Genomic DNA, 17,010 nt, shown 5'->3' with positions numbered 1-17,010 from the left:
TCCAGAAGGCCAATAATGACACAAATCCTTGTAATGCTGTCTCCTTACCCTGTCTGCCTAACTTGTATCACCTCCCAAGCTCTTAGAACTGTGATATTCATAGATGATACACATTGCAAACCATGTCCATTGTGTTACAGATACAGTTTAATGAGTTCATCGCTGACAGCTGATGGAGTTAATACACCAAGGTCTGTGAACAGTAACGTAATAAGCGATGGTGACGTGTAGTCGATCCAGGGGTGTTCCTCTGTTAGATTCTGACTTGTTTTCAGAGTGTCTGCTTTGTACTAGAAGGAAATGAGACCATTAGTTATTACACAGCTGCAAGCTAAAACCTCTCTTGGGCAAGGGCAGTACTATAATCTGGAGCAGATGTTTGTGGTAAAACTGAAGGAAGTCAACTGCTTTAAAATGAGGCATACGCTGCACCTTGGTGTACAGCAGGTAAAACAATGGAGACCATAGAACTTGTAGTTCTCAAGTGTCTTGATACAGCTGTTTCTTGCCCACAGCTACTCCTGTGCCCCAAAGGAACTGCTTTAGTAACTCAGTGAGAGCATTAAGACAAATTGTGGATGTTGGATATTTGACTTGAACATGGAGCAACTCTGTATTGTGTCAAGTAAACTACAGTAGAGAGATCCAAATAAATGAAGACGTGCTTAGAGGGAAATTATTCACAGACACGTAAGTGGATCTTAGTTTGCCAAGAAGTAACCTGTATTTCTCTTACCTTAAACTTATCTGGGACATCCTGCTGATTTAGAGGGAAGAGTCTGACAAACTTGAAGCTTTCTGCTACCACATAAAATGGCTTATTCTGAGCTTTGGCGCACACAGCGATCTGATTAGTGCCAATCTGTGGAGACATGCAGAAAATAACATGCAGACTCGGTGCTAGTATGACATAATATTGCCACATTTCCAACAATAACAGACTTTTACTGGATAATATCCAAAAAAATTTTAATAGGGTAGAGTTTACAGAATGATGTAATAAACTCATTCTCTTTTACCTTGTTAATAATGCCTCCGCTTTCAACTACACCTTCAGCACCAACTAAGACCAGGTCCACTTTCTCCATAATATAGCTGTCAAAGGAGGGAAGAAAATCCAAGTCTTAGCAAATAATGTGACAAATGACTCATCAAACGGAACAGAGATAAGGAATTCAAACAGTCTCTCACTTTTCTAAAGTAGTTTTAGCTACTGTTAGCTAAGTAAGACTGCATATTGTTAAGCATCCTTGGAATGAGCTTTCACTGCTTGCTCAGCAGGAATGGTACAAGCCGTACCTGACCTTGACAACTGTGTAAGTGATGGGAGAAATTATCAATCGTAGTCATTACATGACAAAATATGCTGTAATTTAGCATTTAGCTTAAAAAAAACACACCCGCAAATAACATGTATGAAGTAGAAAAATCAAAGTAACTTTCTTCTTTGATACCTCAGTTCCTTCTCCAGGTATCCCCAAGTTCTACACTTAGGTTGATGGAGTCAGACCTAATAGGCAAACATCAAAGTACTAGTTCTGTAGCAGGTGTATTTGGTTAATCATGCACCTAAAGGTGTAACTTGCTTAGCTTGTTTGGTGACTATGACAAACAAAGTAACAATTTCTGAAGTTAGAACAACCTTCTATGGAACTTAAATGTAACAATGTTAAAATAAAATTGGGATGAACAACATAAAGATTTAATGATCAGACTTACCCAACTGCAGCATCCAGTATTACAGTCACAGGAATGTTCAGCTTCCTCAGGGCTTTTGCCATTTTTTGCCTATTAAATAACAAATACGAAGCTTAGAAGTATTTCTTTAAAGACAATGCTAGAAAAATGAAGTCTGAAAGAATGAAAACCATGACTGCCTGTATTCCCTTGCCAGCAGTTCTGTACTCTAATAGAAAGTAAGTTCCCAAGGGAAACATAGGTGGCGTGGCACTGATTAGAAGTTTGAAAACCTTTAAGGAAAACTTATCTAACACTGTAAGGAGGATAGTAGCATGGGAAATTGCTTGCCAGCACTGGTTTGTAACTTTTCCAGAATAACGTGGTATTATTAGTGATACAGTTAGCCATTTTAAATGCTGGAAACAAGCATCCTTAAGTTACGACAGATTTGATGCTCGCTGTAGCTTATCCTCTTAACCAAGATCAGACGCAAGTTAATGAATACTTGCCCTGCTTGGTCTGGCTGTGATTCAGTGACATAAACGCTGAATCGCTTCTTTGACTCAACAGCTGCTTCTAGCACTCTGAGGACCACTCTTGAGTAGGCGTGTGTCAATATCCTCTGTCAAAAAAGATAAAATAGTACTTCTTGCTGAGCTTTAAAAAACATTTACTTCAGTTAGCGGCGTCCGGGGTTTTACTTCACATCTGTCAACGTTAATTAATAACTAATAACATACGATGTTATGGTCTCAGACTAAAAGAGGGACAGTTTAGACTAGATATAAGGAAAAAGTTGTTTATGATAAGGGCAGTGAGGCACTGGCACAGGGTGCCCAGAGAGGTGGTGGTGCCCTGTCCCTGCAGGCACCCAAGGTCAGGGGATGGGGCTCTGAGCACTGATGGAGCTGTGGGTGTCCCTGTGCGCTGCGGGCACTGGGACTACATGAGATTTAAGAGTCTCTTCCAACTGAAATGATTATATGATTCTATGATGTTGCTTGCATTCTATAAATTGTAGGATAGTAAACCACTCCGTGAGATGGACTTGATGTGGCAGCCCTGACGCCAAGGGACAACAATTCAGTACATTAAATGGCAGCTTGATGTTGTGATGCCTCAGCAGCTCTTAATGTGGAGCACAGGGTAACACGCTGCACTGAAATGGAAGGAGGGGAGGAGATGAGCCTTTACGAAACAAAGCCATGGCTTCTGTGCGTACACAGGGATAATGTCGTCCCCCTCAGCCGCTGCTGCCACGGATGTGAGCGAGCTCCGTTCCCTCCTGTGCTTTCCCAGCAGAGCAGGCAGCAGAGCCGGGGCACGAGCAGCCCACCACGGCCTACTTACGGCTCCGTCTCTGATGAAGGGATGGCACAGCTTGGCGATCTTGTTCCTCGAGAGGGACACCTTCCTGAGGAAGATCTCCCCGCGCTCGATCATGATTTCTTTGCACTTGGAGTAGTCCTGGAAAGGACAGCGACTGCTGCGAGGCCGCCGGCCGGCTCTGCAGCACGGGGCTCGGCGGGAGCCGGCGCCTTACCGAGTACTCCAGCGAGGTGAGGCTGATGAAGCGCAGGAAGAGCTCCCCGCCGGAGTTGACGGCTACCGACGAGTCCACCCGCGACAGCGTATCGATGGCGTCGCGCAGGCTGCTCCGCAGGCCCTGGATGGTTTCTCCTGGAGAGAGGGGCGGAGCGGTCAGGGCCGGGTCTCCCCAGCTCGGGCCCGGCCGCGGGGGGTCGGCGCCCACCTCGGTCCTGCCGGAGGAAGCCCAGCAGCGCGCGGATGGCGGCCACCGCCGAGGCGACGTCGGGGTCGTCCCTCAGCTGCGCCCTGAAGGCCTCGATCAGGTCTGAAAGGCAAAGGGCCGCCTCAGCCTCGGCTCAACCCGGACCCCCGCGCCCCCCGTAGCGCCCCGTTACCGTCCGTGCTCATGGCCGCCCCCGCCCTGCCCGGCCCGGCCCCGCGCGGCGCCCGGCGATGACGTACTGCCCCGTGACGTCACCGAGAGCGCCACGAGCGGCGGCTGCGCGCGGGCGGAGGGATGGGCGCGGGTGAGCGGCGGCGGCCGAGGGGTCCCGGGGCTGGGAGCGGGCCGAGCCGAGCGGCTCCGAGAGCGGCATTCTGCAGTGACCCCTGTCTGTTTTCCAGACGAGGAGCTGAGCCTGCTGGTCATCGTCATCGACACCAACCCCATCTGGTGGGGGAAGCGGGCGCAGGGGGAGGCTGAGGTGCGTCCTGGGGACGGCGCTGCGGCCGCCTCGGGGTTCTGTAGTTCCTCCAGTTAGTTAACGGCAGCTGTTATCTTGCTGGACCTGAATTATTCTTTTTTTCGGGCAGTTCACTCTATCCAAATGTATCGACGCAGCAATGGTACTGGGAAATTCGCACCTGTTCATGAGTCGCACCAACAAGCTTGCTGTGATAGCGAGTCACACGCAGGAAAGGTACAGCTGCTGCTCACCGCTGTAAAAGTTTAAAGTGTGTTTCCCTATACCTGTCTCCTGATACGGAGTAGGAGAGAAATAATCTGGTTTAGTGCCTTACGCAAAGCAAGAAGGAGACAATGGAAGTGACCAAGGTTTCCTATTTGGTCGATGTCTTTTACAAAGATATTCACGAGTCTCAGAACCTATGTACAAGTGCGGGTATGGGAGCCATCTGCCACTTTGCTTAAAACATGTTTTGAAAGGAGGGAGGTGAACCATGTAGGGTATGAAGGTTTCTTGCCTTATGTATCCTCTTTAATGTCTGCAGCATTAAAGTTATTTGAAATTTTACTTCAGAATATTGCTGCCAACAAGTGGTTAACATATGGTGTTTTTTTCTTACAGGCTTAAGGGCAAGCCATAGTATTTTGTTCTTCCTCTCTTTCAGCCGTTTCTTGTACCCTGGGAAGCGCTGGGCTTCTGCAGATCTCCTTGGAGATGGTGGTAATTGTGTGGAATCTAATTGTTCTGGCAGCAAGGATGGAAAATATGAATTGTTAACGGCGATAAATGATGCGATTGCAGAAGAGATTAAAGAGCTCATGACAAAAAGTAAGGAGAAGAAAATTGTAGGCTTTATACACAGAATTGCAAAACGTTCTCTAGGAGTTGTAGGAATTCCCTTTCTTTTGATCATTTGAATTTTAATATGTTTAGAGTAGGTGAGTTTGTTACGATTGACGCTGGGGACTCTGCACTAATCCAATATGCCAAAGACAAAACCGTAGCACTGAGTGTGCCCAGGCTTAGCAAATGTTTTTGTATATAAAAGTAATTTCTGTAATTTGCATTGCAGCTGACATGATGGGCCAGCAAACAGAGACTCTACTAGCAGGGTCACTTGCTAAAGCACTTTGTTGTATCCTTTTGATGACAGAGTTTTCAAAGCTTTTGTCTGTTTCTCTAAGGCTGTTTCTTATAACGTTAATTATGCTTCAATACAGTCTTGACTATTAGTGCATTCTGTAATAATTTTCAAAACTGAAATGTTTGCCTAATAACTGTGGATCACTCTCACTACAGTATGTATTGTTCGGGGTAGTGAATACGTGACGTAGATACTGGTGTTGCTTCCAAGAACAGAACGTGGATTCCTTAATGTCACCTAATGAAGATGTTAACAAGATGAGCAAAGAGGTGAAAGGTAATGCCTTTTCAGTGCTTACACAAATATTTGAATAGCAATAGCAGAAAAAAAGCATATTTGCATACAAACAAGTATGTGTATAGACCCTCTAACTTGAGATAGGTGTTTGAACCAATGAGTTGGTAATGAACAGCCTTCAATATTTCTTTTTTGACGGATAGCTAATTGCTTTTGGACAATAAATGAAATAGGCCCACTTTCATAACAAGTCTGAATTATTCTACAGATATTTGTCACATTTTTCTGCTGTTTTCTATATGGCTGAGACTATTAGGCAGTTTCATACACATACTTTGAGCTAGTAGATCTATCGTTTTGGATGTTAGATATTTAATTAAAATGCCAAGTACTATAGAATTGTAAAGGCAACTAAAGGGGATGGATATACTCATGCACTTTTATTTTCTTTTTGATAATCAGCCAATCAGGAAATGAAATCAAGGATTTTGGTAAGAGCTTTGCTGTTAGTCTGCTATTAGTCTTGAAATCTATCCATACTATATGGGCTAACAAATCTAAATTGCTTTATTTAGGTCATAAAAGCTGCAGAAGACAGTGCATTGCAATATATGAATTTCATGAATGTGATCTTTGCAGCACAGAAACAGGTGAAGCTGTTTTGATATATATCATCTTTTATTAGTGTGTAAAGACTAAAAAAATTGTTCATTTCTGTTATGGTTGTGATCTGATTCAAGAATCCTTGAAATGAAGACTGTCATGCCTGGGGTGAAAGGTAACAAAGTTTAAAAATCAGATCCTATTGCTACATCTTAACATGAAGGGTTTGCTGGACTAATTAGAGATTGCTATGAAAGTAGGGACAGTAGCCTTCTGCCCCACCTTGCGGGTTGTGTGTACAAGATACCTTTGCTGATAGTTCTTTTATTGCCATGCATCAGAAGGGAGATGTTAGAAATTTGGATTTTTGTTCTGACCAAGGGAAGGAGCTTTCATATTGCTGTGGTGGTCCTGCAGCTGTAAAAACATGTCTGACATGGATGAGGCTACATTGTTCCTAGCTCAGTTCCTTTTTTTTCTGGGTCTCTTTACTTGCAGGGTATTTTGATTGATGCTTGTGTCTTGGACTCTGATTCAGGCCTTCTACAACAGGTACAGGCTTCCTATACTTATTTGCTGTTTAAATTAATTTGTGGATACTTGATGCTAGATAGTTTGATGTATTTTAAAGCACTCTCATCTTTTTTTAAACCAGAATAGACATTATTACACCTGTCTATGTGACAACATCTAGGTATTTTATGTTGGTAAAACACTATCTCTTCTCAGCATTTATTTTTCACAAAAAATCTTTTTGTACCCTCGCACTATAACAATTTATTATTGTTTTGTTCTTCTTTTGCCACGACTAGTAGAAACTGTTGCCTTCCTTTTAGGACTTAACAATCTGATCACGCTCTCTGTTTTCCAGGCTTGTGACATTACAGGTGGCATATACTTGAAAGTGCCCCACCTGCCATCCCTTCTGCAGTATTTGTTGGTATGTCTTCACGTGCTTTTTCCTGTGTCAGATGTGAAATCTTATTGACTTCATTGACATGGTAATACAGAAATTTCCACACTAATTTTTTTTCTGTTTATATAGTGGGTATTTCTCCCTGATCAAGAGCAAAGATCACAGCTTGTGCTTCCACCTCCTGTTCATGTTGACTACAGAGCTGCATGTTTCTGTCATCGAAATCTCATTGAAATTGGTTATGTTTGCTCTGTGTGTTTGTCAAGTAAGTTTATAGGTATGAGTTTAACTTCCTACATTCCAAATGAACTATTTTAATGAGAGCCAATTCTTTTATTTTCCAGTATTCTGCAATTTTAGTCCTATTTGCAGTACATGCGAGTAAGTATTTCTTCTTATTTCAAGGGTGGGTGTGAAAATACATTTGTTGTATCTGACAGTTCCTTTTCTATGTTATTTAGGACCGCTTTCAAAATATCACTGCCACCTGTCATGAAAGCTAAGAAGAAGAAATTAAAGTTAGCTGTATGACAACGCAATGTAAATACACCATTACCTCCTCCACTAATTCCTTGAGGTGGAACGTACTTGAGAAATTGATGGCACTTTTTACAGGATATGAAAGAGATCTTACTACTTTTTTTCTTCAAGTATTTAAGTCATGTTTTCTACTTAGTAACGAATCACTGTATTAGCAGGTAATCTGTGCTGTTTTAAATACTAATTATTCATTGTAATTAGAACCAGAAGTTGCAGGTTATTAAGATACAGATCTTGCGAAGTTAGAAGTATTCTCACCGCTATAGTTTCAAACCTCCAAGTTATTTTTTATCGTATGGTGGTGCAGAGGTTATGTTATGACCACTGTTGATGTCTAGGATCTCAATCTCAGCACTGCTATTCAAGGACTTCAGTGTTCAGTGGGCTTTTGGTGGCTGTCTGGGGATTGAAATGGAGTCAACTTTAGAATGAGAAAGTTGAACATTTCAAGATGGTTTAGAACACACCTTCCTGTTAAGGGTGTCCATATTCTTTTATTCCCTTTGATTGTGCTTTTGGTTCTCTCCCAGTTGGAAGCTGCTCCTCAGCAGATAAATATCACTGGAATAGTAGTATGGAGATACCCTTCCCAAGGGAAACAGAAGACCACGTTCATGAGTGAGAAGGGCCCTCTTTTTGTAAAATGATGCCTGTAAATGTACGCTAGGTGGTTAGTCTTCAGTGTGTGCTTTGAAACTGGAAAGGTTTTGGATCACTGCATTTTGTATCTGAGTTTGAGAGTACATGGTGTACTTCCACATGTTGCTTTGGTTAAAAAAAGCACGAAATGATGATCTCCTGCTCTGTGTGCAGCTGCGTGTGCCATGACCTTGTGTGCATCTGCCTTTGGTCAGTGCAGCTATTGTCATCAGCGCCCATCCTCGTCGCCAGGAGCCATTTTGTTTGACGGCTGTATCTACAATTCACTTTCTACAAAACCTTTTGGAATAAAGGCAGCTCTTTTTACAAACGCGGATACCGCTGAGTCTGTTGGGTGTTTGTAAGGCGGAGCGACACGCGGCGGCGCTGCCCTCAGCGCTTCCCGCCCTCCCCGCTGCCATGGCAGCGGCGCTGCCGCCTCAAGATGGCGGCCCTGTGGCGCCGCGCTCCCTGACGCCATGGCGGCCGCCGGTCTCGGGGCGCCGCTGCTGTTGCTGCTGTTGCTGGTGGCTCCGTGCGCGGGGCAGAGCCATGGGGGGCCCGGTGGGTGGGAGGGGGCGGAGGGCGAGAGGTGGGAAGGGAGGGGAGGCTGCTGAGGGAAGGAGGCAGTGGGTGAAGGGAAGGGGGGACCGCGGCAGCCTGCCCGGGCTGAGGGGGACGGCCTGGTGTGCCTCACAGGTGTGTTTTTTTGGAGTTTCTGTGTGTGCTACGATGTGATTCTTTCTCTTATTTTTTCTTCTTCTTTTTTTTTTCCCCCCCCCAGTCTTTCAGCCTTCGTTTATCCATATGTCTGGGCTAAGAGTTAATTCGTTTTTTCTTGGAGATTCTTCAGGAGTTAGTTTTTCTATTATTTTAGATGCTATAGATAAAGAGACAGGTAAGAACACTTTATTCACGTGCTATTTCAAAAAATAAAAAAACATACTTGAATTCTTAACATTATTTCCTATATATATAACAGCAATGCAGTTGGTAGAATCATCACAGAACTGTTAGAGTTGTGGGACCCTCAGAGGCACCCAGTCCCGCTGCCTGCAGTGCACTGGGGCACCTGCAGCTCTGCCAGGCTCAGAGCCTGTCCTGCCTGGCCAGTTCATTCAGTGCTTTAATAGTCACTGAAATTGGAGCTCTGAAGGACTCTGTGCTCAGGCCCTTACTCCTGTGCTGACTCTGTGTTGTCTGAGCTTAGGGATGTGCCTGCTTGAAGCCACATGAGAAGTTTGAAGTTTGTTCTGTTTTTTTTTTTTTTTTTCCCAGTCTTTTCTAAGTGATAGTGAAATAGATATATTTTAATTTTTATTTTGATATAGGAAATTTGCGAGTTCCAGACTGCAGTGGAAGTGCAAGAGGTGGTGATTGGGACTTGAATGTAACACCTGGTGTGGTACGTAAAACACTGATTCTTCCCTAAAATAGGAAGGCTTGACCAATCGTATATTAAAGGCTGATTAAGTGCTAGTGTAATATTAGTTTACTAACAGCTCAGTTTGAGTGCCTTGCTCTTGCCTTTTTGTCTTTGTCATGTCCCATTGTCTAGATATCCATGCTGGAATTTGCTAAGGTTCCACTTTGGCACTAGTTTCTTATCTTCCTCCTCTCCAGAACTGCCTATGCTTCCTGGAAGGTAATGGTACAAAAAACAGCAATTTGATACAAGCTGTTGAATCTGTCATTTTGCGTTTTGCAGGGTGCATCCAAAGTGACTGTAACCTTCACTAGAAATCTGCAGTTATGTTTGCCCAATGCCACTGACTGCTGCACAACACCTCTCTGTGTGGTGGAAACGCTTCAGGTTTTAGCTTGCAGTGGTTCTGTGGTTCTGGCACATCTCCTGATTCAAGCTGAAATATATGCCAACTCTTCCTTTACGGGAAACGTGTCAGGTAAGTGCTTAGATATCCTGAAGAAAAATGGTATTTACTTTCCCTTTATATATATATATATATATAAAAGCAAAATTGGGATTTGAGCACCAATGAGACATTAAATTTCATTAGCATTTAAGGATGAAGAATTTATACACAGAATAAGCTGTAATGCATGCGGTCTACTTCTTGAAATTCCAGTCTATATGACCTGAATGTTCTCTTCTTTTTTTGTAATTGTTTTGTAGAAAACACGTCCGTCATCCCTAACCAAGTGTTTCAGCCCTTGGGCTCTTGTCCTTGTGACTTGACAGATGGAGCTTGTGATGTTCGCTGTTGCTGTGATCCGGTATTTATTTCATGAACTTTGATGAAATGTTTTCAAAATTTCTTTGCTCCTCCTGTTAGAGAGAGAGAGGAGAATTATTGAGTATTTCAAGCTGGAAGGATGCTTTGTCTGGGTTTTCTGATATTTCTAATAGTAAATATGATGTCTGTCTGCAGAGTTGGCTTGATTACCTGCAAGTATGGCAGTGGTGGCTATGGTAGTGCAATTACTGTGCTAAGACGTTCTTTTCCCTTCCAGGAGTGTACACCGGCCTTGAAGCAGTTATTCAATGGATCGTGTTTCTCCGGAGTGTTTGGTGGGGACGTAAACCCACCTTTTGATCAGCTGTGCTCTACACGGACAACAGAATATACTCCTGATTGGTTTCCGTTCCTTTGTGTACAGTCTTCTCTTAACAATACCCCATTTCTTGGCTATTTTTATGATGGCTCTATGTAAGTCTTAAAATATTTCTTTTCTCGACAGGCATTTTAGACATGATATTGAAACTGTAGCATGTTTTTTACAGTGTAAGTTATTGTGAAATTATAATTTTAAACTGGGAACTTTAAATGCAAATGGAGAAATATGATTGGTACTTTTTGAGAATGTGGGACTTGAAAACAGATGTTTCATTATTTGTGTAAGGTAGGGAGTAAAGAATTGTTTCATTTTTGAACTTATTTGCAGTTCTACACCCAGAGTTCCTCCATTTAAGGTCCCCGTACAAACTTATCCTGGGAGAGTTTTCGCTGGTTACAGACGGGGAGATCCAATTATGACAGAAGATGATGAATATTTTACCATCCCTCAGGTAATTGCTTCATATTTAAGAGCTTCTGATTCCTCTTGGCTATTTTGAAATTCTCCGTTTATCACATTCCTTTGTGTTTGTAACCAAATTCTGTAACTTGCTCTTGTGAACTGGTAGAATATATCTTTCACCAAGCACAAAATAATTATTAATAATTATTATCCTTCCTAATCCCCTGCCCACCCCTCCAGATGGTGTTTTTGATTATTTCAAGAGATAAAAACAAGATTTGCATCCCAGTTAGTGGTTTATGGCTTACTGTATTTCTGTATTTTTCCTCTTTGCCTGCTGCATTACTGACCACTATAGCTGCTTTCTCTTTGTTTGATCTGGCTGTATTTTTTTTTTAAATCCTTCTATGTGTTACAGGCTTGCTAGTTACAATTAGTTTATCAAATTTTGATGACTCTGGACTGCAAATTGAATCTGATAGCTTTCAAAATAGTGACAGCCTCTCTTTTGTGCAGATTGTTTGTCAGCATGTGGCCATCGCATGTGGCTGTAGTACATACTTGGGGCATTTCATTGAAAGGTGTGCTTTTTTCTTGCTTTTCATTTTAAGTCTAACATACATGTTTCTGCTGAACTACCTGCAGCAATCTGTGGCGGGGCAGTGTGTTGGAAACGCCCCTGTGGCATACCTGCAGGACTTTGATGTTAAGTGCCTTACTGAGGTAGCATCTTACAAGGAAGGACTGCCCCACGATGTGAGGATCAACAGTGGAACAGGAGGTATGTTGCATAGTCCTAGCAGAAATGTGTTTATGTTCCTCAGAGGCGGAATGAACTGGAAGACTGTTGGTATGGTAGCTACGTGGCTACAGTTCAGCATGAAGGGTTCTTATAGTCCTGTTTCTGATAACCTTCTACCAAGCTTCCCAAAATTACCCAAGACTTAGGATAGGAGAAATAGTGGGATTAGCCTTTGCTTCCCATTCATCTGTTTCTGGTGACTCATACGGCTGCACATGACACAAGGAAGCATCTCTCTTACTGTTTTCATATTCTTGCACCCTCCTTATTCTGTCAGGAGGGTGCAGTATCATCATTTTAGAATTAGAAGTGCTTACTTTCTGCATTACAAAAACATAAACATACGAAATATCATTCTGGAATTTGACATGATGCGATTACCAGCATGAAGAGAATTTATTTTATGCTGCCTAATTAAGTTGTCTAATTTTGTTTATCTACACTACCTTTGTGAGGTCCAGGGGATAATTAGCTATGCTTTGATAATGTGTAACCTGCCTGGTCCATTACCAAGATTAACTTTCTAAATACTTTTCTACTCAATTTTCATAACAAAAGGGAGTGTACCTTGGATGTGAATATAGTATATGCTTCTTTTATCAGGATTACTGCAATGTTTGCTTTTTATTCTCAGACTTCATCCAACAAAATGTGATCTACAGAACCATCACAGACACAGGCAAATTCATCACTAAAAGTGGTATGTTCTGCCATGTAATTAGTGTGTTTCTTACCTAACCCAGATGACACAAATGACTTTGTTACCTATTGTGATTCCTAGGAAGGATCACGTATGTTTTTTAATACTTGGAAAAAAACAGGCAGGGCAGGCAGCCTGTAAGCAGCTGGATGTGTCTGTGTTTTGAACACTCTTGTGCCTTTTTAAGGATCTTGAGCCAATGAAACAGCTCTTTGCTTTAGAATAGTGGCTCCCAGTCAGTGGGAGGGTAATGCAGCACGGGTAGCCCTGAGTCCGTACTAGCATGTTTTTCTGGGAGGTGATGGCCCTGTCGGCGAGGTGAGAAGAAAGGAGAGGGAATCCTGAGTCTGGAGAGCCCCATCAGCTGATGAAGCTGATGAACCCTGTGCTGGGTTCTTAAGGAGAGGGTTAACTACAACGGGAACCGCAGGTGTTAGAATATAGATAAACAAAAGGGCTCTGCTGTAAATGCAGCACACAGTCCTCATATGATGCGACCTAAACAGTGAAAAAATGTCAAAAAGAGGAATGTTAAAATTTCCAGAACTTTGTTAGAGATTTTTAAGTTATTTTTCAGTTACAGCTTTCTAATCAGCAATGCTTTTGATTATAGCGTGTTTTTTTTCTCCTGCAGAAGGCCTTCCTACTGCTGGGGTTTTGTGTCAAAGTGTAACTTTTGCAGAGCATTATGCATTCATTTGGGAAGATGACAACATAGAGGGCGTAAATGTCACAGTCTTCCTTGGAAATTTATGTGATGGAGGTATCATGACATTTCTTTTACAGATTTTCTGTATACTTTTTTATTAAGCGTGCAAATCCTTTGATATTATATCTTAATTAGTAATATTGATTGAAAAGAAATTTCTTTGGACTCTGGAAAGAAAATGTGTGAGGCAAATTTCCATCAATTTGCATTATCCTGAATCTTCTGGTGCTAATGAAGGGTAGAAATTTGTATCCTGTATAAACAGCATATTTTCTGCTAACTTGTGTATTTGAAAGTAAAGTCATTTCGTTTTTCTTTTACCAGAAATACTGACACAGAGATTCACAGCCGAATTTGTAAGCTTGAAGAGTGATAATGCAGCAGAAGTGTCTGCTAATCCAGGTATTAATGCCGTAGTTTGCTTCTTAGAACAGATTTTTGTTCTGGATTGATCATTATCAGTGGCCATGTTTTATTACCCCGTTCATGCTTGTTACGTTGGTACTGCTCCTCCTCTCTTGCTGTGTTGTCAGCTGTAATAATAGCAGTCGGCTTTTAGGCTTGATAATGATTATTTAAAATAGGGCAATTGTAATGGAAAAGTCTGTTTTTTGAGGCTAATCATGTGTATTATTAAATCAATGTTAATGCTTATAGGTTCTTACAAAATGTTCACAACTCCTTCTGTGTTTAGGCTATCAAGTTGGAAATGCAGTGAGAGCTGCAAATATGAATGCTCCTGATACTGCTGGCAGCTTAAGAATTTGGCAGCCAGGTACTGACTCATCAGGTTGTATCCTCAACTTTAGTTAATGCTGTAATGCTTTCTTCTTATACATATTTTACTTCAGAATCTATTCTGTGCCAAATTATGCTTTTCTACACTATTATCTAGCCTTTGTTCAAGCTTAATTGAAGAATCTGCATTTAATGATTGCAAAGTACCTCAGGTATCCTGAAATGTTCAAGCAGTTAGTATAAAATTAAGGTTTAAGATGTTGAACAGTTACTAAGTTCATAGGATTCTTGAGCTTGTGAATTTGCTCTTGGAAAATGGAATTTGAATAGACTCGATTCTGTATTTGAATTACACTGCTTGGTGTTTTGCATTGAGAAGTGGACACTGAAGGTCAGTATGAAAATCCCCAAGTAAGATCTTTTCATTTCATAGCTGGCAGAGGTCTGTGTACGTCAGCCACTCACACACCGGTTTTGTTCGGGGTAGATTCCTTCTCTGGATGCGTACTGGAAGTTGATATCAATGAAGATTGCAGCCTTTTAAGGTGAGCTACATAGATCTAATTGCTCATTTTCTACAGGTTTCTACCATCAGCATTGCTACATTCTTTTCAAACGTTCATGTATACATTGCAGGTTTCTGTGGTTGACCCTTTTCTTTTTTTAAAGGGGAATTGATTATAATGCTTTCGTTCAGATTTCCCTGCATTTAAGTGAGGGTTGTGTTGGAGTGGAACGCTTCTGTAGCAGATAAGTCAGTAGTTGAGGTTTGTTTTAACTGAGTGATAGCATCTTTCAGAGGAAGCTGGCTTTATGGCCTAGTAATACTGTAACCCAGTTAATGCTGTAGATTTACTTTTTGTGTGAGCTGATGTTTTTATTTTGCAGAGGAAATGTAACTGAGAAACTGAATTCGTTAATACAAGCTACTCACGTTGGAAAGAGACGCAATTCAAATTACAGTGAGCTCAGTGACTGGGTGGAAATTATACGTAAGTGATGCTTGTGTTTTTATTCATGGCCCTCATCGTTAAAACACTCACTTATGATTGGAACATCTCAAAATAAAACCAACGTGTAATTTCAGATGCCTGAAGGTATCTGGGTCCGTCCGTCCAGATATGCACAGACAGTAACTTCATATACACATGGGTACTGCAGGAAGATGTGTGTAACTGTCTATCTGTAGATATAATGAGTTGGTATTCTACTTCTCTGTTGAAGAAGTATATACTTCTTTATGTATATTTCATTTGTGACAGTTACCAATGTTTCACAGGAATATGACAGTAATATAAATACGGAAGAGATCATATTTCTCATAGTATTTCTGTTTAACTCTGCTCCTCCACAGGACTCGATCCATTTAATCCGAATATGAGTGCGAGCCCTGGAAAGGTGAAAGGCATTTGCCCAGATGTTCCTGCCAATCTGAATATTCGCATCATTTTTGCTGTTGTGGGTGCAGTGCGGGGGATTCCCAGGGAGGAGATACTCGCCGTGCAGATCAGGTAGAGCAGAGCTGTGTCTCGGGGTCTCTGCTAAATAAATGTTTCATTTTTGAGGCTTGCTTACGCAGTAAGCAAAGTACCCAGATCAAATTTTACAAACACAAATGTTACTTTTAGTTTTTATGTGCCTTTTACTTGCATTTGGAACCCAAATTCCTTTGCTTCTCGTTGCATTCAGAAATTCAGATTTGTGGATTTCCTGAAATTAAAAAACAGCAGAAAAGCTGTGGTAAATGGTTCATTCTTTCCTGAAATGGGGAAGTTTCAGATGGCAAACGCTTCTTTTTTTTTTTCCTTTTTTCTTTTTTTTTCCCAAGTCAATCCAAATTAAATGAATAGGACTGTGCTCAATCCGCCTCGTCTCCACGGTGATGAAGATTCAGAGAGCATCAGCCTCCTCCTAAATACTCCTCCTTTCATGGCTTTGTTTAAGCTTCAGATTTCTACTTACAGCCCTCTAGTAATGGTTGCACATGTTCTTCCAGTTACTCAACAGTCATCTGGCAATTCCAGTGTGGGCTTACCTGTGAAAACACTGCCAGCCTTCTGCCCATCACTGCTTCTGTTCAGTTTATCCAAGTGCCAGCGCAGCCTCCAGTTCCGATGACCAGGTAACTTTTGTAAGAGCTTTGACATTTGGCATTAAGTGAAGCAGATAAAATGTAATTCACATCGATCAAGGGGTCACTGTGATTTGCTGGAGCGTGGAGCAAGAAGGCCTGGTCCTAGCACCTACTGAAGAACAGTTCTGCTGGAGGGGGTTCCCTCAGAAGCACGTGGTTTGTCAAGGCCTGTAAATTACCTTGCAGAGGTAAAAGGGTGAAAGGTAAAAAAGCTTCTGTGCTCATCAGAGGAAAAGTGTATAGGGGAATAACTACTTTTTTTCCTCCTGTAAGCTGGTCACCTTTCCACCCTTTCTTCTGCTTGCTCTGGTGGTACTGCAGTTTAATAAGCACTGTTGTTTTCAGATTTCAGATTAATTACACAGAATTTGACTGCAATCGAAATGACGTGTGCTGGCAGCAGCTGTTCTACCCGCTGACACGGTTCTACACAGGTAAAAACAATCGGCAACGTGGAACACCACAAAGTGCCTATATTTCTTTGAAACATCGCTGAATGTGGCGAATTTCTGTGGAACAATGATTTGTAGTCAGAAATCCGCATTGCAAAAATGTGGTCCAGAAGGCATCTTTAATTTTTTTTCTTGATAATGCATTCATTTCTTAGTTGGACCACCAGAAGAAACATCTCTTTTGGGCTGATGTCTAAACTAAAATGTAGCTCTCGTGCTTAGAGTTGTTTTTGTCCTTTTCTTTTGCAGGACAGCCCTATTCGCAGTGCCTGGCTGCGGGCCTGGCGCTGGCTTTCCTTGCTGTACTCGCAGCAGTGCTGGGGAACCCATGCTTTTCCAAAGTGTGGGAGAATTTCTTGGTTTAAAAACGTTGATGTCGAAAGAACCACTTTGTAAATATTACAAGTATTTTTCTTTGTAAAAAGTACGGAAAGATTTTTATTTTCAAAATGAGCAAAGGCGCACAGAAAGTGAAAGTACTATTAAAAGAGAGGAAAAAAAAAAAAACCAAGCAATCGTGT

The 17,010-nt window shown here is 41.8% G+C and overlaps 3 protein-coding genes across 4 annotated transcripts; 2 read left to right on the top strand and 1 right to left on the bottom strand.

The window, feature by feature from the left end:
* On the bottom strand, nt 126-3,706 carry EIF2B1 (eukaryotic translation initiation factor 2B subunit alpha). The gene is made up of 9 exons (XM_021412626.1): nt 3,606-3,706; nt 3,434-3,535; nt 3,224-3,360; nt 3,031-3,147; nt 2,190-2,302; nt 1,720-1,788; nt 1,020-1,095; nt 737-862; nt 126-290 (listed from the first exon to the last, which is right to left on the bottom strand). Exons 1-9 carry the CDS (start codon nt 3,616-3,618, stop codon nt 135-137), a joined length of 909 nt encoding a protein of 302 aa, XP_021268301.1. The 5' UTR covers nt 3,619-3,706; the 3' UTR covers nt 126-134.
* GTF2H3 (general transcription factor IIH subunit 3) lies at nt 3,657-8,310 on the top strand. Of its 2 annotated transcripts, XM_021412624.1 has the most exons (13): nt 3,657-3,737; nt 3,835-3,914; nt 4,024-4,130; nt 4,561-4,724; nt 4,969-5,031; nt 5,287-5,316; nt 5,740-5,768; nt 5,853-5,927; nt 6,379-6,432; nt 6,752-6,820; nt 6,926-7,061; nt 7,141-7,177; nt 7,258-8,310. In XM_021412624.1, exons 1-13 carry the CDS (start codon nt 3,728-3,730, stop codon nt 7,325-7,327), a joined length of 924 nt encoding a protein of 307 aa, XP_021268299.1. In that variant the 5' UTR covers nt 3,657-3,727; the 3' UTR covers nt 7,328-8,310. The 2 variants fall into 2 exon arrangements, with proteins under 2 accessions (XP_021268299.1, XP_021268300.1); XM_021412625.1 differs by lacking the exons at nt 3,657-3,737; nt 3,835-3,914; nt 4,024-4,130; nt 4,969-5,031 and having other exon boundaries at nt 4,587-4,724; nt 5,196-5,316.
* TCTN2 (tectonic family member 2) lies at nt 8,319-17,000 on the top strand. Its single transcript, XM_021412600.1, has 18 exons — nt 8,319-8,539; nt 8,760-8,873; nt 9,307-9,380; nt 9,684-9,879; nt 10,110-10,210; nt 10,448-10,644; nt 10,880-11,003; nt 11,600-11,735; nt 12,391-12,456; nt 13,091-13,219; nt 13,490-13,567; nt 13,860-13,940; nt 14,337-14,448; nt 14,792-14,895; nt 15,258-15,414; nt 15,900-16,025; nt 16,383-16,471; nt 16,739-17,000. Exons 1-18 carry the CDS (start codon nt 8,455-8,457, stop codon nt 16,852-16,854), a joined length of 2,085 nt encoding a protein of 694 aa, XP_021268275.1. The 5' UTR covers nt 8,319-8,454; the 3' UTR covers nt 16,855-17,000.

Source organism: Numida meleagris, chromosome 14, assembly GCF_002078875.1.
Source record: "Numida meleagris isolate 19003 breed g44 Domestic line chromosome 14, NumMel1.0, whole genome shotgun sequence".
NCBI lineage: Eukaryota > Metazoa > Chordata > Aves > Galliformes > Numididae > Numida > Numida meleagris.
This window is presented reverse-complemented; position numbering and strand designations above follow the sequence as displayed.